Below are 22,579 nucleotides of genomic sequence, written 5' to 3' on the forward strand. Positions count from 1 at the left end.
CTTAGTCCTGAACAAGGACAGGTTCCTGACAGACCCTGGCATTGGAGTTCAGACCACCCCCCTTCAGAGCAGCCATGTCCCTGTTCACAGCTGATGGCCCAATCTAGGCTTCAGAAAATGCCGAGTTTAATAAACTTAATGGTAACATCCACTTGGCAATTAGGGTGACGGGATAAGCAGCATGATTCTGGAATTAATGGGGTGTGTGTGTGTGTGTGTGTGTGTGTGAGAGAGAGAGAAGTTGAGGGACAGACAGAGATAGAGAGAGAGACAGAGAGACAACATGACATCCACTCTCTTACTTGGCTGCATTTTACAAACCATTGTGTAATCATGCTCAATCACAGCCCTAAAGGCAGCTGCTCTGGCTTCATACCATCAGTGATGGAAGGCCAGCTTTTCACCACTTCCCTCACCAATTCGGGAACTGGCACATAAAGCCATCACACCTTCACAGGTAGGGCGTCCTCAGCTCTGCAGCTCACCACGTTAAGCCCACTTCCTGGAGCAATTGTACATCCATTAGCCTTCTCTTCGGCATTCATCAAGACACTGCGGCAATACTGGTTTGAAAGCTCAAAAGCAGTTGCCTGAATGTTTCCGAGGCCAGTTTGAACTTTTTTGAGGGAGCCTGGGCTTAACAAGTAAGCACTGTCTGATCTGCATTTGGCTTATATCCTTGTCTGCAGAAGGCAGACAACTAGGGCTTGGCTCCCTGCAAGAGCAGAGTGTGTACAGCCGTGTGTGTGAAAGTGTGTTCTGTACATGGGTGCTGATCATGCAGCTGTTCCTGTGTGGGTATATGTGCCATCCGTGTGTGTATTTAGAGATGGGCACACGAGTCCTGTCAGTTTCTAGTCACTGCAGCCCCTTTAAAAGCTTTAGAAAGACGGGGCTTCCCTGGTGGCGCAGTGGTTGAGAGTCCGCCTGCCCATGCAGGGGACACGGGTTTGTGCCCCGGTCCAGGAAGATCCCACATGCCTTGGAGCGGCTGGGCCGGTGAGCCATGGCCGCTGGGCCTGTGCGTCCGGAGCCCGTGCTCCGCAACGGGAGAGGCCACAACAGTGCGAGGCCCGCGTACCGGGGGGGAAAAAAAAAAAAAGAGCTTTAGAAAGACGGATTTCATGGGCAGATTTTAGCACCCTCGTTATATAGGAACAAACTGTGAGTATAGGGAGCTATAAACGCCACAGATTTCCAGAAGAAATAATTAGCAGCAATCATGACTGAGTAGTTACCATGTTCTGGGCATTTTACAAACACTCCCATTAAAAAAAAATTTTTTTAACATCTTTATTGGAGTATAATTGCTTTGCAATGGTGTGTTAGTTTCTGCTTTATAACAAAGTAAATCAGCTATACATATACATATATCCCCATATCTCTTCCCTTTTGTGTCTCCCTCCCACCCTCCCTATCCCACCCCTCTAGGTGGTCACAAAGCACCACTGAGCTGATCTCCCTTTGCTATGCGGCTGCTTCCCAGAGTAAAATAGCTATCTATTTTACATTTAGTAGTGTATGTATGTCCATGCCACTCCCTCACTTTGTCCCAGTTTACCCTTCCCCCTTCCCGTGTCCTCAAGTCCATTCTCTAGTAGGTCTATGTCTTTATTCCCATCTTGCCCCTAGGTTCTTCATGACCATTTAACTCTCATTTTATCTTTGCAACAATCCTAGGAAACAAGGACTTTGTTTTCCCTAATTTACACACGAAAAACAGAGGCTTAGAAAGGTTAAGTAACTTTCTTGAGGTCACAGAGCTAGGAAATAGCAAATATGGACCCAGGCAAGGTCACTCCAGAATGGACACCCCAACACCTGCATCATAAGTGCCTTGTGGGACTTCCCTGGCAGTCCAGTAGTTAAGACACCATGCTTCCAATGCAGGGGGCGCAGGATCGATCCCTGGTCAGAGAACTAAGATCCCACATGCTGTGCGGCGCCGCCAAAAATTTAAAAAAAAAAAAAAAAAAAAAAGTGCCTCTTATTTCTAAATTCTGAAAGTGTGTGTGCGTGTAGGTGTGGATGTGTGTGTGTATGTGTGGAGTGTCTGTGTTTTCCTGGGGTTGTACGTGGAGAGGGTGATTAGAACCTCACAGAGTCCAAAGCCTGATTTGTCTGACGTCCACAGCAAGGCAGGGAGGAATTGCCCAACCCTTGCTCTGGAGAGGAGGACTGAAATCTGATCTGGACCTGAATCGGGTGGAAATAGAACCTAGATGGCATATGGGGCAGGGAATGTGGGTGTGGTGGGTAGAATAATGCCCTCCCCCACCACAAAGATGTTCACATCCTAATCCCTGGAACCTGTGAATATGTTATCTTACATGGCCAAAGGGACTCTGCAGGCATGATTAAGAATCTTGAGATGGGGAGATGATCCTGGATTACCCAATGTAATCACTCGGGTCCTTATCGGAGGGAGGCGGAGGGTCAGAGTCACAGCAAGATTGAAAAATGCTACACGGCTGGATTGAAGATGGAGGAAGGGGCCACAAGCCAAGGAATGTGGGGCAGCTTCTAGAAACTAGAAAAGGCAAGGGAACAGATTTTCCCCTCGAGCTTCCAGAAAGAACACAGCCCTGCCTGCCAACACCTGGACTAAGTGAAACCCATGTCAGATATCTAATCTCTAGAACTATTAAGATAGTAAATAATATATGTTGTCGTAAGCCACTAAGTTGTAATTTGTTACAGCAACACTAGGAAGCTAACACACAGAGTGACTCCTTGAAGCTGGCTAGCGTGCAATGGCATCTCTCGCGGCCTTCCTGCTAGTGTACACTTTCACCACCACTGAGTTAGACCCACTTGGGGCAGTCTTGTAGTTTCAAGAGACCTGGTCCAGCCCCATGTGTAGACAAAAAGTCCAGGGACCTGCCTGCCTCATTCTACCTGGAACCACTGCGGCATTTGAAACTCTCACTGCTCCGAGCCTCCCAAGGACTCCATTCCTATGTCCATATGTTGTCTCAAAATGGGGGAAGTTGAGTCTCCTCTACTTAAAGCCCTTTCATGCTGTCCCATCACTCTTAGACTCAAGACCCTGCATGGAGTGGCCCCTGCCCACCCTCCAGCCTCATCTTCTACCATCCAGCGCACCAGCCCTGCTAAGCATCTCTCAAGTCCCTTGCACATGCTGTTCCCTCTTCTTCCAGTGCTTTTCCTCACCCTCTTTACTGGGCCAGCTCCTCTTTATCCTCAGGTCTCAGCTCAACAGTCACTTCCTCTGAGGCCCCATCTGACTGTTCATGTCCCTCTCTGTGAGTTCTCATAGCTTCCCATACTTGTCCTTCAGAGCACTTACTCCGAGTGTGGTTATGATGACCGATGTGATCATTTAAGTAACGTCTGAGTCCCCCACTAGAATGCCAGCTCCGTGATGGCAGGCACCTCCTTTGTTTTGCTCCCCCTTGGGTCCTCACTGTCTGCTGTCACATGGTAGGTTCTCCATAAATATTTGTCAGATGAATGAGTAGACCATCTGCATCTATTGGGACAGCAAGGTCAGAGCAACTTGGGAATCCACTTCCCACCCCCTCCAGAGGTCATCTGTTGGTACTCAGAAGAGGGGACATATAACCTTTCTGGTGCCTCTGGGAGCATCCTGGGAAATGGGAGATGCCCACCCAGCTTCACTGAGTAACCGTCAGCTCCCCTTAAGCACCCAGCCTGGTGATATATGGGTTTCCTGGATTGAGGTGCAAGTAGGAGCCATAAAGTTAATCAGACGTGTAAAGACTTAACTAGAGAGTGACAGCCACTTACAATGTCCAGCCTAATTGGGCCCTTAATGTGGAGACATTAGACAGGCAAACAAAAGTATCCTGCCATTGCAGACAGGTCTTCTCTTAGTCATTGAAGGTCCTTCAGTTTCAAAACACAAGGGGAGATCTTGATGTTTCAGCCTCAGCATCTGAGAATCCCTGAATGTTGCCCATGGCAGGAAGCTTGAGGTGCGTCTCATCTAACCCCTCACGTTATTGTCTGGGAAGAGGGCACGCAGAGAACAAAGCCTTTTCAAGGTCATTGACTGGATAAGAGGTAGGATTCAAAGCCATGACTTTTAACCCTTGGCTTACATGTTCTCTGTCTTCAGAAATGCACTTTATTGTCTAATGTAACGTAACGCATGTTTCTTGTAGCAAGTTAAGAAAGTATGAGGAGTCCAGATAATTGGTGCTTTAGGAAAGGGGGTAGCAGAAGCTTTATAGAAGGAAATTAAAATTACTCATAATCCCACCACCTGGTGATAATCCCTGTGAATATTTCGGTGTGTTTCCTTTCTAATTTTTTTTTGTCCAGTGCACACCGTGAAGATATTCAGATGAGCATGTTCCAAACCCAACCTCATATCATGATCACAACTCTACATCCTGGGTTTGGGGGTTTTTTCCCCCACTTAACATAATAAGGAGAGGATTTTCTCATGTGATTTCTCCCACTGCTTCCTTCCTTACTGAAGCATTTCTCAAAGTGTGGCCAGGAATTCACCAGCATCAGGATCGTATAGGGAGTCACTTCAAAATGCACACACTCTGGACACACCCCAGTCCCATAGAATCATTGTCTGAATGTTGAACACTCTCCCCAGGTGATCTAGATGGACCATACATTTTGGAAACATCCCCCCATGCCGTGGCTCTCAACAGGACTGCATGCTGAAATGCTGGTATCCGGGCGTAACCAGATCCATAGCTGAGAAGTTTTAGAGCTGGGGCCCCAGGCATTGGTATTTTAAAAAAATTCTTTCTGGGTCATTAACATGGGTTGAGGGTTGCCGGCATCTTTCGTAATGCACATAGGTCTCTCCTGCCAAGACTGGTAACAACAAACATTCCTTATGGGGTGAAGAAACTGAAATGTTTTCTCACCAGGATAAAGACCCATCTGTGACTCATGGTCTGCCATGACGTAATTTGGACTTAACTTCCCGCAAAGTTTTATTTCCAAGTTTATGCTACTTGGCTGTTGGGGCCCTCCCTGTTGAGGCCCTAGTATTCGGGGCTGCAGAGAGGATGTCCAAAAGGGCGGGCTCCAGGAACCCCCCGCTCATCCTGATCTTTGAGCAGAGAAGGAAGGTCTGCCCATCCCCACTCCACTTCCTTCTCTCTCTATTGGTCTGGACTGAATTCACAAGTAACAAGGGTCTCTACGCTGAGAGATGTGAATAATGATCTTCAATCTGTTGTTTTTCCATGCCATTTGCTGCCACTGATAGAAGCTAATGAGACGCTCCCTGTACAATGCGTGTTAATGGGGGCTTTTGGAGTTGAGGATCGAATGGTGGAAGGAACAGGCATCTTGGTAGGGATGCTAGAGTGTGGGTTTGCAAGAGGTGGGTGACTCCACACCCTTATTTTCCAAGAGGGGACAAGTAAGCCTCGTAGGTTTCCTGAGCAAAGTACACTGCAGTTTAGAATTGGGTCATCTATCCCATGCTCTCTTCCTGAGCTGGGTGGGCAAAGCTTGACTTGAGGCGGAAGGCCATGAGGGGACTCCAAGGAAAGCAAAGGTAGTTTACTGACACAGAGAACGAGATTCTAGCCCAGGCTGAGTGACCCAAGTGACTCTGTGCCTTGGGACCCCCACTGATAGAGTGAGAAGAACAAAATCTAACCACTTTCTGGCTAGGTCAGTCCATGAAGGAGAAAATAGGTGAGAACAAAGGTGTGTGCCAAAAAAAAGAGAGAAAAAGAAAATATTTATCACTGTGCAATTTCCATCCCCTGCCTCCGTTAGCTTACCTCACTGTCTCATAATTCTGTGGCATTGAAAGGCAACCTGAAATTCATCTGCTCCAGATGACTTCAAACTGTTTCTTTAAACAATGGAATCAACTTTCCAAAGGAAATCTAATTCAACAGCTCAAACAAATGAAAGAGATAAATGCAGACATGCTCTGGACGAAATGGGGTTTTTTGGTTCCTCAGAATCACTCCCACCATACCTCTATAGTGGGTGGCCCCAAAATGGTCTCTAAAGAACCCCTGGGGTGCCATAAAGCACAATTTGACAACCACCAATTTAGCCCAACACCTTCCCTTTTACAGATGAGGAAACTGAGGCCCAGAGAGGCAAAATTCAGGGCTAAAATCCAGATTTCTCAACCCTATGTTGAGGATTCTTTAGGGGAACAAGATGATGGCACAGCTGTTGGGTGTCTTGTCCCGACCTCTGAGAAGTCAGAGGCAGGTGAGATAGAAGCAGCTGGGGTGACTGCACGTGTGCAACTTGGTTCCTACCAATGATGGAGGGTCCCTTGGTGTGGGCAAGGCAGGGGAATTGAGCAGGGTGGAGGTTGGACTGTTCAAGAAGGTCCCCATGGCTCTGCTTGGCAGTAGTGGCAGTGAGGTCTGATTAAGAACAGGAACTATAGCTGATTCATTTTGCTGTACAGCAGAAACTAACACAACATTGTAAAGCAACTATATTCCAATAAAAATTAATTTTTTTAAAAGAAGAAGAACAACAGGCACTCGAGAGCCAGACTGCCTGGGTCTGAGCCCAGGCTTTCTCCACCTCCCCGCTGTGTGACTTGGATACCTCACTTAACCTCTCTGTGCTTCACTTTTCTCATTTGGAAAATGGGGACAAGAATAGTCTTTAGCTTATAGTGTTGCTGGAAGGATTCATTAAGAAAATCCATGTGGAGTGCTTATCTCTGTGCCTGGCACATTGAAATTGCTCAGCAGACACTGGCTGCCGGTGTTCTGAGACTGAGGACTGGGCGCTCCTGGTTTGTGCTGCCTCCCATCATCCTATAAAAGCAATTTCTAGGGGAAAATGTGGGGAGGGTTGGGGTAGGGGAAGAGGAGGAGGAGGAAGAGAAGAGCGTGCTGCCTTTGGTTCTGCACATCCTGCCTCTCAAAGCAGCTCTGTCCAATCTGGGTCACAGCAGGCGCTAGAGCCTACAGGCTGCTTTGGGCTCCTCTGTTGAATGGGACACAGAGGGAGAAGCTGCTGTTTATAGCACAGCGAGTAGCATGCTTTGAGGGGATGGCAGGAGCGAGGAGGACCTGTGGGGAGAGTCAGCATCAGGTGGCGGCCAGCAGGTCTGCCAGGGACTTTCTGGAGCCTGTGATACCCACAGCTGATGTCCACAGCTGAGAGCCAGTGCGTGGAGGGGGTGGGCAGGGTCCGGCTCCATCTGGGTCCACTGGCTGTGGCTGGAACAGGAACAATAAGGTTCTGTTTGAGGAAAAAGCAAAAGAGGTGACTTCAGGCTGGTGGGAAGGGTCAAAAACAACCCACCTGAGATCGAAGCAGGATGCCCCCACAGGTGTAGTCATTATGTGTAGCCTTGCTATTCAGAGTGTGCCCTTGGGCCAGTAGCATCGTGTGGAATCACTTGGGAGTTTTCTAGGAATGTAGCACCTCAGGCCTCACCCCAGACATGATGCTTCAGAATCTGTTTTAACAAGGTGCCAGTGTGACTTGTGTGCACATTAAGTTTGAGAAGTGCCAGTGTAATACACATGATACCTGGCTTCCAGTTTCAGCTCTGTTACTTCCTAGCTGTGTGACCTTGCACAAGTAATTTAGCTTCCTTGTGCCTCACTTGCCTTAGTTGTAAAATGGCTTCTTAATTGTGCCTGTCTCTTAGGGTTGGGTGCCAAAGCACTTCATACCATGCCAGGCCCATAATAAACACTATGTAAGTGTAAGCTGCTATTGTATGTCACTTGACATTCAACTCAGCTTGCTTTTGCTGGATACAAATTTGGGAAGTGGCCTTCCTTCATTCATTCATTTGTTCATTCATTCATTGGTTCGACCATCATGTGTGAGCACTCACTGTGGACCGTTCTGTTCCTGAGGACACAGCAGGGAACAGGACAGACAAGATCCCCAGCCCAGGGGAGCTCAGAGTCTAGGAAGGTAGCCAGGTATGGACTCACAATTAACTAATTACTTAATGTAGACAATTCCACAATTACTTACAAATGTGACAAGTGCTATGCAGAAGGGTTGCCAAAAAAGTAAATAAAATGGATGGCCGGAGAAGGCTTCTAAGAGGAGGTGATATTTTAACCGGAATATGAAGGATAAGGAGAATCTAGGCAGGAAAAGTGTGTGTGTGTCTGTGTGTGTGTGTGTGTGTGTGTGAGAGAGAGGGAGATCGCAAATATGTGTAATGAGGGAATGCTGCATTCCAGGCACAAGGACCAGAATGTGCAAAAGTGCTGAGGCAATTAGGAGAACTAGAACTCAAAGAAGCCCAGTGTAACCAGAGCAGTGGTTCTTAAACTTTTGTCAGAATCCCCTGGAAGGCTTGTTTAAACAGATTGCTGCCCCACCCCCGGAGTCTCTGATTAGGGTTGTTGTGGAGTGGGGCCCAAGAATGTGCCTTTCTAACAAGTTCCCAGGTGACACTGATGCTGATGGTCTGGTCATCACACTTAGTGAACCACTGAGCTAGAACATTGAAGCAAGACCAAGAGGGCGAAGAGGTTTGGGGTTTCATCTGGGGCCAGACCACGCAAGGTCATGGAAACCTCACGGAATGAGAACCAACTAAAGGTTTTAAAGGGAAGTGGGAGTGCCATGATCAGATTTATGTTTTAGGAATATCACCAAGGCTGTGATGGGGAGAACAGACTGTAGAAGGCATGAATGAAAGCATGGAGACTAAGGGGTTAGTCATCCAGGGGAGAGATGTCAGTGGCTTGGCTGAGGTGGAGACGGAGAGAAATGGGTGGACTCCAGAAGTGTTAGAGCGTTAGACATGATAGGATTTGGTTGGGTCATTGAATGTCTGGGAGGAGGGGTTCAGGAAGACCCTCTAGGTTTCTGGTTCAAGCAAGTTAGCAGATAGTGGTGCCGTTTCCTGAGAATGGGAGCAGGTTTGCTGGGGATGAGGATGAAGAGCAGCCAGGATGAAGAGTTCAGTTGAAAGCACAAGTTTGAGACCCAAGTGAAGACGTCATACAGACAATTAGATAAACAGATCTGGGCCTCCGAAGACAGTTTCTGGAGGAGGTGACATGAGAAAAGACTAGATAAGGTTCTTAATCTGAAGTTGGTAGAATAGATGGGCTTTGGGGATGTCGGAGGGGTTCCGTGATGTTCTGAAAATATATCAGAATGTATGTGCCTTTTTCTGGGGAGGGGTCCAGTAGTCATTATCAGATACTCAAGAGTCTATGACTCAAAGAAGGTTAAGACCATCAGCCAGATAATGAGGGAGAAGCTGGTGGTCCCTGGTCCTGTGAGGTCCGTATAACCCTGACTCTGCTTCCAGGCGCCTGGTGGACCATCTGGAGAACATGAGGAAGAACGTGGCTGGGGACGGGGTGAACTGCTGCATACTGTGTGGAGAACAGCTGGGGATGCTGGGCTCTGCCTGTGTAGTGTGTGAGGACTGTAAGAAGGTACCATCGCCCTCCCCTTCCCTGCTTCCCCGCTCATCACATGCATAGGGGCTAGGCCTGGGCTCCAGCCTTTGGGGGCCTTGGGTCTTGGGGATGGAGCTTGGATCGGGAAAGGTAGTTGCCAGAATATGATTCCTTCTGGGATGCTCCCATGCCCAGCTGTATTCCGAGGTAACCCTGATCCTGGTTCCTCCCCTAGAAGTCACTCTGACCCTTCTGTCTCCTTGGAGCTCAGCTCCATCCAGGATGAACTTGGGAGACTGAAGTAGGACATGAACTATGGTTGAGCCTGCAAGTATCCTGGTTGTGGCTTAGCAAGTTATAGGTCAGGCTAAAGAGCATGCTGGGGGAATTCCCTGGCGGTCCAGTGGTTAAGACTCCACGCTTCCACTGCAGGGGGCACGGGTTCAATCCCTGGTCGGGGAACTAAGATCCTGCATGCTGCACAGTGTGGCCAAAAAAAAAAAAGGCATGCTGGGCTTGTGTCTACATGGAAGACACATGTGTACATGGAAGCCCTACCCAGCATTTTCTACCCTGGGGCACAGTTCAAGCCACTTAGAAAGCCCCTCTCTAGCCAAGTTAGGCCAGGTTAGACTTTGGTCTTCTTAAGCATTCACTCTTGAAGGGGAGTCTCCCTGTGCTCTCTCCACCCTGCACCCTCTCCTCAAGCTGTCTGAACTTGACAGTTCCAGGACAGAAATACAACTGTCCTTGGGCCTGTCTGATTCCCAGGAAAGGAGTTCAGGGGAGTGACCCAGCTGGAGATATCCATAATGTCACTTGGCATCTCCTACTTGGGGTCCCATTTAGCATTTAGAATGGAATATTGGGGAAAGGTTATCTACTCCAAAAAACTTGCCTTCTGTAGTTGACTAGATAGTGAGAATTTTGTGACCTATTTGTTTTGACTTCCAGAAAACTCAGCCAAAAGTATAATGTTCCATCATATAGTCATGGCATTTACTCAGATAACATCTTTCTCCATAAGGAGTTGAACCTGTAGTCATAGTCTAGGGTGTCTCAGATTCATTTGGGAAAGAAAGAAGAAATAAAGTAATAAAATGGATATACAGTCTCTCATGATTAAAAAATCATGTCAGTGATCTCCCTTGTATGGATGATGAAAACTCCAACCCCACAGGGACTCTTGGAGAATCCCTTCATCCCGTGCTTGGGAATGACTCCAGTTCTTGTTATCAGAAATCAAGACTCAGATTGGAACTTTATTCTAACTGGCCTTGGTCATGGAAGGGACGTGAGGAAAGGAGAGTTCTATTGCTTTATGTCCATCAAGGGAGAATAGGGCTTCACTGCCACCATTCCCAGCCACTTCTCCTGATCACCAGCAGCTCCAAGCCTGGCATATCTGAGTGTGCACTGGGCTATGTTTTGTCCCCAGAATGTCTGCACCAAGTGTGGGGTGGAGACCTTCAACAGCCGCCCACACCCTGTGTGGCTCTGCAAAATCTGCATCGAGCAGAGAGAGGTGAGTGGATTGGTCCCATTCAGCTCCTGGAGCATCCTCCCTCCTTTGTACGGTTCCCCCTTCCTTGCTATAACCAGGGGAGTAAGGTGGCAGTTGGGGGGCTGGGGAACCTGTTCAGGCACATGTCTTAAGGGATTGGTATAAAAGGAACCAGCTCAGCTGTGAACACTGGCAGGACACAGTATTTGAATGAATTTCTTTTCTCACCTCTCCCTTCTGTGACTCTTCCTTCTCTCCCTCCCTGCTCTCTTATTCTTTGCCCTCTGACATCCATTATTCCCTACTCCCCATTTCTCATCTTCTGGGTCTTCCCCTACTGCCACCTTCTCTTTCCCTCTACTTCACTTCTTGTCTCACACTTTCCCTCATTTTCTTTTCTTTCCCTGTACAGATCTTCCTCAACTTACAATGGGGTTGCGTCCCGATAAACCCATCGTTAAGTGGAAAATGCATTTAATACACCTAACCTAGTGAACGTCATAGCCTAGCCTACCTTAAATATGCCCAGGGCATTTACATTAGCCGACAGCTGGGCAAAATCATCTAAGACAAAGCCCATTTTATAATCAAGTGTTGAGTATCTCCTATAATTTATTGAATACTGTACTGAAGGTTAAAAAAAAAAAAAAAAAAAAAAAAAAAGAGGGGCTTCGCTGGTGGCGCAGTGGTTGAGAGTCTGCCTGCCGATGCAGGGGACACAGGTTCGTGCCCCGGTCCGGGAAGATCCCACATGCCGCGGAGCGGCTGGGCCCGTGAGCCATGGCCGCTGAGCCTGCGCGTCCGGAGCCTGTGCTCCACAACGGGAGAGGCCACAACAGTGAGAGGCCCGCGTACCACACACACACACAAAAAGAATAGCTGCATGGGTACAGAATCATCGTCAGTGTATCAGCTGTTTCCCATCGTGATCGTGTGGCTGACTGGGAGCTGTGGCTCCCTGCCCCTGGTCAACATCACGAGACAGTATCCGATCGAGTATTGCTAGCCCGGGAAAAGATCAAAATTCAAAATTCGAAAAGGACTTCCATGGCAGTCCAGTGGTTAAGACTCCGAGCTTCCACTGCAGGGGGAGTGGGTTCGATCCCTGGTCAGGGAACTAAGATCCTGCATACTGCATGGTGTGGCAAAAAATAAAAAATAAAAATAAAAATTTGAAGTATGGTTTTTACTGAATGCATATCGATTTTGCAACACTGTAAATTCAAAAATATCATAAGAAAACCATTGTAAGTTGAGGGCCGTCTGTACTCTTCTCCTCAGAGCTCTTTTTTCCCTTTCATCCTTATCTCCTCTGCCTTTTCTTCTTTCTCTCTTTGCCTCTCACCCTTCACACTTCTTCCTCTGCACTGTCTTCACTCTATCTCTGTTTTTTTCTCTCATGGAATCTTTCTCTTACCTAGGCTTGCTTTTTATTACCCACTTTGTCCCAATTAACTCCCTTCGCCTTTTCCCAATTTCTTCATCACTCATCTTCTGCAGCAGATTCCTGCCTTGGAGACTGTTGCAAGGACCGTATTTCCCTCAATACCAGTCAGGGTCCTGGGAGAACAGATGGCACAGTCCATCAGGATTATCAAGGAGGCTTTGATAAAGGTGCTGTTTGCAAGGGTCTGGGCTTGGATAAGGAAGATCAGCGAGGCGTGGTGAAGCTCGCAGCACCAGCAATAGCAGGGTTGCTGATACCACTCCTGAGACTGAAGGAGTGGAGGAGGGAGCAGTTACCAGACTGGACACTGGGTATCAACCAGCAGGAATGTAGCCACTGCCTGCCTAGCAAGGAGGGAGCCAAGGGACTCAGTACCCTGACCTCACTATCTTCTTTCTGCCGATCCCCCACTGATGCTCTCCTTGACCAGATCCACCTGGAAGGTAGAGATCAAGAAATTCCAGTTACTGTAGTCCTTACTGGTCAGCTTCCTGGGGCACAGAGCAGGGTGAAAAAAGATGTAGAACCAATCTGAAGGGGCAACAGAAGATGTCCAACACACTGCCCCAGGTGGAACGCTAATCCACAAGGCAGGGAAGAAGGCCAGAGGTCTTGGGGAGGATGTACGTGGATCATCGTCGTTACAGCAGCCAGTGTAGTAGGGAGCACAGCACATTTAAGAGGTGGGAGACTTGGTGTCAGTCCACTCTCTGGCTGTGTAACTTTATACCTGTTCATAACCTTTCTGATATTCAACTGTTTCCATCAAGAGGTTGGTTATTCTCTATTGAGTGTTCAGGGATATTGTGTGAATCAAATAAGATTTGTGAAAGCTGTGTACTGGTGAGAAAATGCACTGCCTATTGTGTCAGTGCTCTGTGAGCAGGGAGAAAAGTGAAAAATTGGCTCTCGTGAAGGCAGGAGCAATAGGGCTTGGCTGTCGTGTCTTCATGCTCTACCTCTCCTCCCCCAGGTGTGGAAGCGCTCTGGAGCATGGTTCTTCAAGGGCTTCCCCAAACAGGTCCTCCCACAGCCTATGCCCATAAAGAAGACCAAGCCCCAGCAGCCAGCCAGTGAGCCCGCTGCTCCTGAGCAGCCCACCCCTGAGCCCAAACACCCTGCCCGGGCTCCAACTCGAGGTAGGAAAATACAGCTTCTCCTTTCAGAACCAAGGACGGGTCTTGGCTAACTGGTCTACCTGAAGGGTGCCCTGACATCATGTTTGTGTTTCTACCCAGTTGGTGGACAGCCAGCCTCTGGGCTTGGGTCTAGGTCCCCTGTGTCTCCTTCACAGCTCATCACAAACCTTTATCAAAAAGGTAGTTCAGGGAACTCTCCAGCAATGCCAGGCTGCCAAAAGACTTTGTTGTCATCCCTGATGGAGTATTGAGAGGTATAACAGAGGTGGAAATCAAAATTAGGAACTGAGAAAGACTCCCAACGTCAAAATACACGCTGGAGTCTGGGGGGCGGGGGAAAGGGGGCTTGCTGAGAAGGCCTTCTTTGCTCCTGATTAAAAATGAAAGACGAATAGCAAGGAAATTAGTAAAAGAAAATTACCACTACTCTGGACATTACCACTATTATCTAAGTATTATTATTAATTATTAAAATGATGGTAAAAAAGGGAGAGACAAAGCAATAAAAAGAAAAAATATGACCCCAATGAAAACACATTTTAATATATTAAGGCCACTAAGACTGACCAGATAAAGCCCTTGCGATACTTTCAATTAACTAAGTGATAAAATCTGGTCTGAATGACAATTCTAGAGTTGAGCGCAGTCAGTGCTTCTAAAAGGAAGGTTATAGTTGAAGGTCTCAAAAATTGAAGTGTCCAACTATAACTTCTCAAGGTGCCCGCTACAGTGTCTGGCAGTCAAAAGGCACTCAACAAATACTTTCATCCTGGCAAGCCATCAGCAATTTCTGCTCCTTGCAGAGACTCATCGAATTGTCAACCTATACTGCATCCCTGAGAAGCCCCACGTTTCCACCTCTAGAACACCTTTCTTCCTGGTTAAACATTACTCCCTCTAGGCTGAGAAGACTGCGTAGCTTTACTGTCAAGATCTTGAGCATGGGAGCCCAGGAAGACCTGAGTTTGAATTCCAGCTCTGCCACTTACAAGTCATGTGAGCTTGGATGAGTGACCTAACCTCTCTAAAACTCTTTCCTCATCTATAAAATGAGATTAATAACTCACTGGGTTATTTTGAAGATTAAATGAGATGCTACAGGCATACCTGTAGCATACTACAGGCAACAATAAAATACCATTTTATTACACTTTGTTTTATTGCACTTCATAGTCACTGCAATTTTTTTTATAAACTGAAGGTTTGTGGCAACCCTGCATCAAGCAAGTCTGTCGGTGCCATTTTTCCTGCTCACTTTGTCTCTCTGTGTCACATTTTGGTAATTCTCACAGTATTTCAAACTTTTTCATTATTATTATATTTGTTATGGTGATCTGTGATCGGTGATCTTCAATGTTACTATTGTAATTGTTTTGGCTTTTTTTTCACAATAAAATATTTTAAATTAAGGTATGTGCATTTTTAAGACATAATGCTGTTTCACACTTAATAGACTACAGTACAGGGTAAACATAACTTTTATATGCAGTGGGAAAAAGTTCATGTGACTCACTTTTTTTGTGATATTCGCTTCATGGCAGTGGTTTGGAACTGAACCTACAGTATCTCCAAGGCACGCCTGTACGTGTACAGTACTTTGCAGAGTGCAGCACTTAGTAAACGTTGGCCAATAGTACATAATGTTAATCACCTATACACAGACACGCACACTCACACACATAAATGGTATGAATTAGCTTATTATATAAACTCTAGCCAAAACAAATGACTCTGAAAATATTCACCTCATTGGAAGGAAGTAACATCACCTGCATTGCATAGCAACTCCTAAACAGTTATTGGCAATAACGTCTAGTGCTGGTGAATATGTGGAGAAATGATGGTATAAACTGTTGGTAAGACTATAAGTCACCTCCAGCCTCTTGAAAAGTAATATGGCAGAGGTTATTAAAATTTGAAGTGTATATACTATTTGATCCAACAGTCCCCCTCTGGGAATATATTTAACAGCAAGAAAAGTACCCATATAAAAGACATATGTATAATCGTATTTATTGCATCATTGTTTATGGTAGCAAAAATACTGGAAAAAACTAAGCGTTCATTAACGGGGTAATTGTTGAATAGATTATGGTATATCCACACCATGGTGTATTAAGCATCTTTTAAAATTGAATGATGTAGGGACTTCCCTGGTGGTCCAGTGGTAAAGAATCCGCCTTCCAATGCAGGGAACGCAGGTTCGATCCCCAGTAGGGGAACGAAGATCCCACATGCCATGGGGCAACTAAGCCTGTGCACCACAACTACTGAGCCCATGTGCCTCAACAAGAGAACCCGTGTGCCGCAAACTACAGAGCCCATGCGCCCTGGAGCCTGCGCACCACAACTAGAGAGAGAGAACCCACATGTCGCAACTAGAGAGAAGCCCGCGTGCTGCAACGAAAGATCCCGTGTACTGCAACTAAGACCTGATGCAGCCAAAAAAAAAAAAAAAAAAGAAATAAAATAAATAAATAAATATTTTTAAAAGATTGAATGATGTAAATGTATATTGTAGATTTGGAATTATACCCATGATATGAGCTTTCAATATTCTCTTAATGAACAGTTACGGAACACCTAGTGAGTTCCAGGCTCTGTTCTATGCCCCAGGGAATCAGTGAATGGAACAGATAAGATCCATGTTCTCATGCAATTAAAATTCTAGTGGGGGAAACAGATGCTCAACAAACAGCAAATGCAAATACAACGTAATGTCAGGTAGTGATAAGTGCCAGGAAGAAAAATGAAACAGGTAGAGGGGATAGAGGCTTCATGTTGGACAGAATGGCCAGAGAAGGGCTGTCTGAGAGATGATATCTGGGGAGAAACCTGACCAAGGTGATAAAGAGGGCTCATAGAATCTTCGGAAATACCGTGTGAGAAGGGTTTGAGGTTGGAGCATGCTTGGTGAGTTCTGGGGAAATTCAAATTAAGTGAACAAAGCACATTCTAGAAACAGTACGTAGCCCATGATCCCAATTTGTTTGCAATGGAAATAATGTGAAATGTGTAGACAGGCTCTATATCAAAGGGGAAGTTGGGAAAAGAAAGTTTTAATTTTTTTTTTTTAAGTTTCTTGGGAATGGTGGATGGGCCCTTTTGTGAGCTCCTTAAGTGTCAGCTCTCCAGAAAACATCAAATATTGGGGATTTGCCAAAAAGTTCATTTGGGTTTTTCCGTAGGATGTTACAGAAAAACCCAGGTGAACATCTTGGCCAACCCAATACATACTCCTCATCAGCTTTCTCTCTCTCCAGGTGACTCTGATGACAGGAGGGGCCCAGGTCAGAAGACAGGTGGGCTCTGCCAACTCTGTCTTCTACTTTTGAGACAGGAGTCCTTTTCCCCATTCCTCCATTGCCTTTTCTCCCTTCAATTCACGCTTTTCCTTTCAGGCCCTGACCTGGCCTCTGCTCCTGGGCAAGGAAGCTATGGGCCTCCTGTGCGCAGGGCCTCCGAGGCACGAATGAGCTCATCTAGCCGGGACTCAGAGAGCTGGGACCAGAGCCACGGCGGAGCTGCTGGTGACCCCAGCCGGGGCTCAGCAGGTGAGAGAGATGGGCAAATCCAGACAGGCTTCCTGGATGAGGAGAATCAAAAGGAATGGGGAGAACAGTGGCTTTTTTCATTTATTCATTGGCGCTTGGTAGGCATTCAATGAACACTTGTTGAATGAGTGAGTGTGTGAGTGAGTGGATGGATGGATGGATGGATGGATGGATGGATGGATGGGTGGATGGATGGATGGATGGGTGGATGGATGGATGAACAAGGACCCAAATGAACAAGCAAACGGAAGTGCTAATGCAGGACCCTGGGACAAGAATTTGTAAGCCCCAGCCAGAGGTGGCAAAGCACTTTCTGTCATGATCATTCAAGCATCTCTCCAGTGAAAAATATTTAGATTCAGGAAAGGTGGGATCTAGCCCAGTGAGGTGAGAGAAGACAGGGTATTCTTCTAGGAATGTCATACTTTCTCAGTACCAGGAACTGCTGTGTATATCATCCCCATTTGATCCCCCAGCAGCTCTGCAGGAGGCAGTAGCATCTAATAGTCTCAGGTAGACTCTGGAGACCAAATGCCTGAGTTCAAACCCTGGCTCGGCTACTAACCAGCCAAGAGACGTTAGGTGAGCTCCTTAACCCCTCTGTGCCACAGTTTCCCCATTTGTAAAATGGAGCTAATAAAGCACTCACCTCAAAGGGTGTAGAGATGAAATAAGTTCTTATAAAAATGTTAATCAAGTGGGTAGAGTTGTTGCCTCCATGAAGCATCTGCAGTTCAGAGAGGGTAAGTGACCAGCCCAAAGACACACAGCTTATAAAAGAAAAATCTGGGATGCAAAGCTAGGTCCATGTGAAGATAAGAACAGTCTTTCAATAATTATAAAGTAATATCAACATCTGCCAGATGTTGAGTGTTTACTACATGCCAGGCACTGTTGTGAGCATTTTACACGTATTGTATTATTGTGTCTCCACCACAACCCTATGAGGTAAGTACTGTTATCCCCATTTGATGGATGAGGAGACTGAGGCCCAAAGAGGATAGGTCATTTGTGCAAGGTCACAGATGTCGGAAGCAGCGTCACAGAACCTGAGCTTTTCAACATCCATGTTGTTGCAGTGAGTTGCCCAGGGGCATCTGAGTATTGGAAAGAGAGAACACATGGAGGGGAGGAGAAGAGGGTCTGAAAGAGCTGGAAATGTCAGGGGGCTGCATCCAGTTCACACCCAGAGGACCATGCCTCATGCCGGCTGACTGGTCCCAGGCTTCTTCCTGCTTTGACTGTGTGTGAGTGTGTGTGTGCGCGATATGACAGGCTCTTTCCTTTCCCCTGCAGGTTTGAGACGGGCCAACTCAGTCCAGGCCTCTAGACCCACCCCGGCCTTGATACAGAGTCCAGCGCCCCCCCAGCCTGGGCAGCCAGGTACGTGCCACCCACCCACCCGCCCAGGCTGTCACTCAGCTGTGACCCCAATACCTCCCACCCTTGCTTGCGGAACCCGCTGGGCTTTCTGCAAAGCTGCAGCCACCACCAAACCCTAAACTCTTCGAAGACCTTTAGAATGAATAATACTCTAGGCTGGGAAGCTGGTGGGGGTGGGAGGAAGGGTAGCATCATATCTACCTAAATGCAAGAAGTGACAGTACTTCATCCCTCACTGTTTCCCACCTTCTGACATCATCACTCCAATTTCACAATTTTTACCACATGCACCTATGATCTGCCCTCTTATTTCCTTAATGTTTTCTTCAAATTGACCTCCTTTAAGAACATAATTGAGAGAAGTTATCATAAACTCAAGGAAATTTTAAGGACTTCAGACTTTAAGGAAAAGGCAAAGGTTCTCAGACAGATATGTGAGATTCAGGAAGAAATGGTGGGCAAAGAGATTAGTAATGTGAGAAAATCTGAACGTATATGGCTTGTGTAAAACAATGGAAATAATTCCTAATTGGTGCAGTTAAAATCTGTTATTTTAAAAGAAACCTGTAATAATGGCATAAGTGGGAAACCAGTATTCCATACCAGAAAAAGAGAGTATATTAGTTTGCTAGGGCAGCCATAACAAATATCACAAACTGGGTGGCTTAAAATAACAGAAATGTATTGTCCCACAGTTCTAGAAGCCAGAAGTCCAAAATCAAGGTATAGCCAGGGTTGGTTCCTTCCTTCCTGTCCCAGCCTCTCCTCTTGCTTCTGGGGGACTCGGGCATTCCTTGGCTTGTGGATGTGTCTTCACATCATCTTCCTTCTATGCATGGGTCCCTGTGTGTCCAGATTTCCCCTCTTTATAAGGGCATAGTCATATTGGATTAGGGCTCACCCTAATGACATCATCTTAACTTGATCACCTGCAAAGATGATCAAATATTCACATTCACAGGGACTGGGGGTTAGGACTTGAACATTTTTTTGGAGAACACCATTCGACCTATTGTGGGGGGCTGTTATAAAAATTAATGTACTGAAAATACATTGCAGGTGCAATGACATTCTCAGTACACTGGCCTGCTGAAGGTTCGGAGCCTGAGGCCTGTCCTCTTTTGCTCAAAAGGGACATTTACAAAGGTTAGAGAAGTGTTAAAGTAGCACCTAGATGAGACTTTTCCCATGACGGGATCAGTGTGGAAAGGCAATGGGAACCCAGAATGACTCTGTCATTGGATGTTATTTCATGCCCCATCCCTGTGGCTCCCCCCCACATCCCAAGCTTCGGAAATGTAGTTATATAGAATCCTCTGGACCAGTAATGACCCCGTAATAACGGTGGACTCAAAGCCTGGACTTGCCCGTTACCTTGCAAGCGATTCTTGCTCCATTTGTTTGTCGACCTCATAACAGCCAACAAAACATGAAGAGCAGGTAATACCTGCTCATCCCCACTTCACAGAGGAGGAAGCTGAGGCCCAGAATGGAAGGATTTGGGCTTGAAGCCAGGGCTTTCCAACACCAGAATCCCCCAATGGGACTGTTCCTGCAGCCCTGGGTACCTCTGCACATCACCTGCTGCCCCTGGGCCTGTGTCCACACCTGTGAAACGAGGGGGCCTCAGGGCAAATACCCAAATGATGCCGCCTTCTCTATTCCAAACTTCTTTCTCTCTTTGCCCCACTCAGGACCCCCAGGAGGCAGCAGACCCAGTCCCGGGCCAGCAGGACGTTTTTCAGATCAGAGACCAGGCAAGTGTTCGCCTCTTTCTGTGCCTGCGCAGGTGACCACCTCTTCCACTGACTGAGAGAGAGAGAGAGAGCAGAGGCTGCCAGACATTGGCCCATTCTGCATCCTGAGACCTATCTGATGAGCTCTAAGGGAATTCCCTAATTCTAAAACTCTAGGGAGTCTGTACTAAGATTAGATAGATAGAAAATGACAATGCATACAGTGATTAAGAGTACAAGCTGCCTGCATTCAAATCACTGCTTCTTTACTTCCCAGCTGTGTGACCCTGGGCAAGTCACTTAACTTGCCAGAGCCTCAGTGTCCTTATCTCTAAAAGGAGAATAATCCAAGGACCTACCTCACAGAGTTGCTGGGAGGATTAAGTAAAACCAATACATGGAACACCTTAGCCCGTGGCCTGCAGTGTATGAAGACCACACCGAGTGACAGTGATTATTACACATGATATATATGCAGCAGCACCAATCACTACAACAGATTCATTGCTTTCTAATGCACCAGCTACTGTGCTAAGTGCTGTGCACATACTAGAAAATTTTTTAAATGATAGCTAATACTATTTGAGCACCTTCAGGTCTTAAAATTCCCATCTTACAGGTGAGAAAACTGAGGCCCAGAGATAAGTAATCTTGCTCCAGCTGAGATTCAAATCCAGGCTGTCTGGCTTCAGAGCCCATACCAGTGAGGGCTCTCAGTGAGGTCTGTTTTGCTCATGGAACTTGTTATAAAACATAGATTCCAAGGCCCCACCACAGGGCCTGCAGATTCTAGATGGAGCCTGGGAACCTGCATTTTTGCAAGCCTTCCTTGGGTGGCTTTGACAGAGGCAACATTCTGAGAACCGGTGAACGGCATGATGTGGCCCCCCTGTCCACTGGAAGTGACAGTCCCCCATTGCAGGGCAGTGGGTGATTCTGGCACAAAGCTCGCCAAGCACCTGGTACACAGCAGGTGCCCGTCACTCGCGGTAATGCTGCAGCATTTGTCACTGCTGTCGTTATGACACAGGGACTCAGCTGCCTCTTTCCCACCTTCTCCCCATCTCCCCTGCAGAGGTGGCTCTGAGTGACCCCGCCTGTACAGGGGCCACCGCCCCACCACGAGAGGAGAGAGCGGGGGGAGTTGGGGGCTATTCGGCAGTTGGAGCCAGGGAGGACCAAGCGGGCCACCCACTGGGTCCCTATTCCCAAGCGTCTGCTGCTGCTCCCCAGCCAGCCGTGGTCCCAGCCCGCCAGCCCCCACGCCCAGCGGAGGAGGAGGAGGAGGAGGAAGCCAACAGCTATGATTCAGATGAAGCAAGTAGGTGACGCGTAACGGAGGGATGGCTGGAAAAGTCACTTCAGCGGTCGCCCCCAGGGAAATAGGAATGGCTCTGGGGACAGCTCTGGACATCCCCAGCCCCCCAATATGCCAAACCTAATAAACATATTTACCAAGTTATAAAAATACAAATTCGTGTTACTAAATTCACAAAATGACATCAGCTTTCTAAAGTATAAGCGCATCTATTTTTTCATTGTTGTAAAAGACACATGACATCAACGTTAACCATTTACATAATTTTTTAAGAGTGCGATTCAACTATATTCACAAAGTTCTATTGGGTGGCGCCACAGACTATCACGCGACTCAGCAGCCCCACTCCCAGGCGTATGTATAGACAGAAATCTATTTCAGCTGTTTCCCAGGCTCTTTGGTGTGTGTCTTCTAAAAGTCATTTTTTAACCATGACTTTAAAATTTCTGACACTTCCTCTTGCATCCATCCATTCAATGATTTATAAAGTGCCTGCTCTGTGCCACACACACACACACCAGTGGCACTTCTCCTGGGTGTGGCTGGGAGCAGCAGGGGAGAGCTGGGGTGGCCTTTGTGAGCTGCAGGGAAGCATGGATGGGTTGTGTCTGGACCTGATGCATGCTGTGGGGTTGGGGGAACGTTCTAAGAGCTCCTGGTCAGATGGGGAGACTGGACCCACTCAGAAGAAATGGACCAAGGGCTGTAATCGGCGGGATGGCTTTGGCCCATCGTGTCACCTCCCCTCGTTGTAAAAGGGAAAGCAAATACCACCTCCCATGCAGGGCTGAGGGGTCGTAAACTGAGGTACCTGCTGAGAAAGGGCTTCATAAACCAGAAATCATTATTATATAGTGCGAAACACACGTGAGGAATTATTATTATATGACATGCACATCTGAAGTAATAATATAGTCAACACCTGTTGAGCCCTTATTTTGTGCCGGGCACTTTTCTAATTGTGTTACGTGCACATGCTCAATTTAATGATCCCAGCGAGCCTGGGAATAGTTGCTTTTCCTATTCCAATTTCACAAATAAGGAGACAGAGGCTCGGAGAGGTTCAGGGACTTGTCCAAGTTCATATGGCCAGTGAGTGGAGGGACTGACAGTCTCATTGCTGCAGCAGGCCAGAGGCCAGACCTGGAGGGAATATC

At 47.0% G+C, this 22,579-nt stretch overlaps 1 protein-coding gene across 4 annotated transcripts in view; it reads left to right on the plus strand.

Moving 5' to 3' along the window:
* The window catches only part of RPH3A (rabphilin 3A), a 270,274-nt gene that overhangs the window by 228,677 nt on the left and 19,018 nt on the right, over window positions 1-22,579 (plus strand). For all 4 annotated transcript variants that reach the window (XM_029227221.1, XM_029227227.1, XM_029227246.1 and 1 more), the window contains 8 exons: window positions 9,248-9,377; window positions 10,780-10,866; window positions 13,266-13,431; window positions 16,695-16,733; window positions 16,833-16,985; window positions 18,282-18,368; window positions 20,063-20,125; window positions 21,180-21,425. In XM_029227221.1, coding sequence (XP_029083054.1) covers window positions 9,248-9,377; window positions 10,780-10,866; window positions 13,266-13,431; window positions 16,695-16,733; window positions 16,833-16,985; window positions 18,282-18,368; window positions 20,063-20,125; window positions 21,180-21,425 — 971 coding nt within the window. The remainder of the gene's footprint in view (window positions 1-9,247; window positions 9,378-10,779; window positions 10,867-13,265; window positions 13,432-16,694; window positions 16,734-16,832; window positions 16,986-18,281; window positions 18,369-20,062; window positions 20,126-21,179; window positions 21,426-22,579) is intronic.

Source organism: Monodon monoceros, unplaced genomic scaffold (genome assembly GCF_005190385.1).
Source record: "Monodon monoceros isolate NGI ecotype Baffin Bay Population unplaced genomic scaffold, NGI_Narwhal_1 Super_Scaffold_1, whole genome shotgun sequence".
In the NCBI taxonomy this organism is placed as follows: Eukaryota; Metazoa; Chordata; class Mammalia; order Artiodactyla; family Monodontidae; genus Monodon; species Monodon monoceros.